General features: G+C 43.8%; 1 protein-coding gene across 1 annotated transcript; it reads right to left on the reverse strand.

Moving 5' to 3' along the window:
• Positions 1-39: 39 nt before the first annotated feature.
• On the reverse strand, positions 40-607 carry LOC111787157 (DPH4 homolog; the record flags this gene model as incomplete). Its single annotated transcript, XM_023667271.1, is given in 1 exon segment — positions 40-607. A coding segment is annotated over 1 exon segment (529 nt), but the record flags the coding sequence as incomplete, so codon positions are not given.

The raw sequence follows: 607 nt of genomic DNA on the forward strand, positions 1-607 counted from the left end.
CTCTCAAACATCACAATCATTCAAGAAAGAAATCCCATGGAGCTTAAAACAAAGCAATATGATTTCAATCATTCAAACTCAACAATCAATTGAAGCACACGAATCCGAATCGATTAACAAACGAACCTTCAAAGAACACGAACCACACGGCAAAACAATAGATGCAGGCAACGCATCGAACGTCCTTAAGGAAACCTTACTCCCAATCCTCAACATTGGATATCCCATTTCCTCCAACTCCCCAGAATCAATAAAGAAGTAATCACCACAGCGACACTGATAAAAGAGTTCTACAATCTCACCTTTATCTTCCACAGCCATATCCTCTAAGCCTATGCTCTCTGCACCCATTGCATCCCCTTTGGCAGCTTGGAGCTCTCTGTCATAAGCTGCACGAGACATCGAGCTGCCGAGGACTTCCCAAGCCTTCTGCACTTTGAAGTATCGTTCTCCCACAACGTCGTCTGGATGAGATTTCTGGCACATAGCTTGTAACTTATCAGGGTGGAAATTAAGGAGGGCAGACCGGTAGCTAGCTCGAATTTCGTCATGGCTAGCATCTTCTCTCAAAGACAGTACATCATAATAAGTTTCACCAATGGAGCCA

Source organism: Cucurbita pepo, unplaced genomic scaffold (assembly GCF_002806865.2).
Source record: "Cucurbita pepo subsp. pepo cultivar mu-cu-16 unplaced genomic scaffold, ASM280686v2 Cp4.1_scaffold006221, whole genome shotgun sequence".
Taxonomy (NCBI): domain Eukaryota; kingdom Viridiplantae; phylum Streptophyta; class Magnoliopsida; order Cucurbitales; family Cucurbitaceae; genus Cucurbita; species Cucurbita pepo.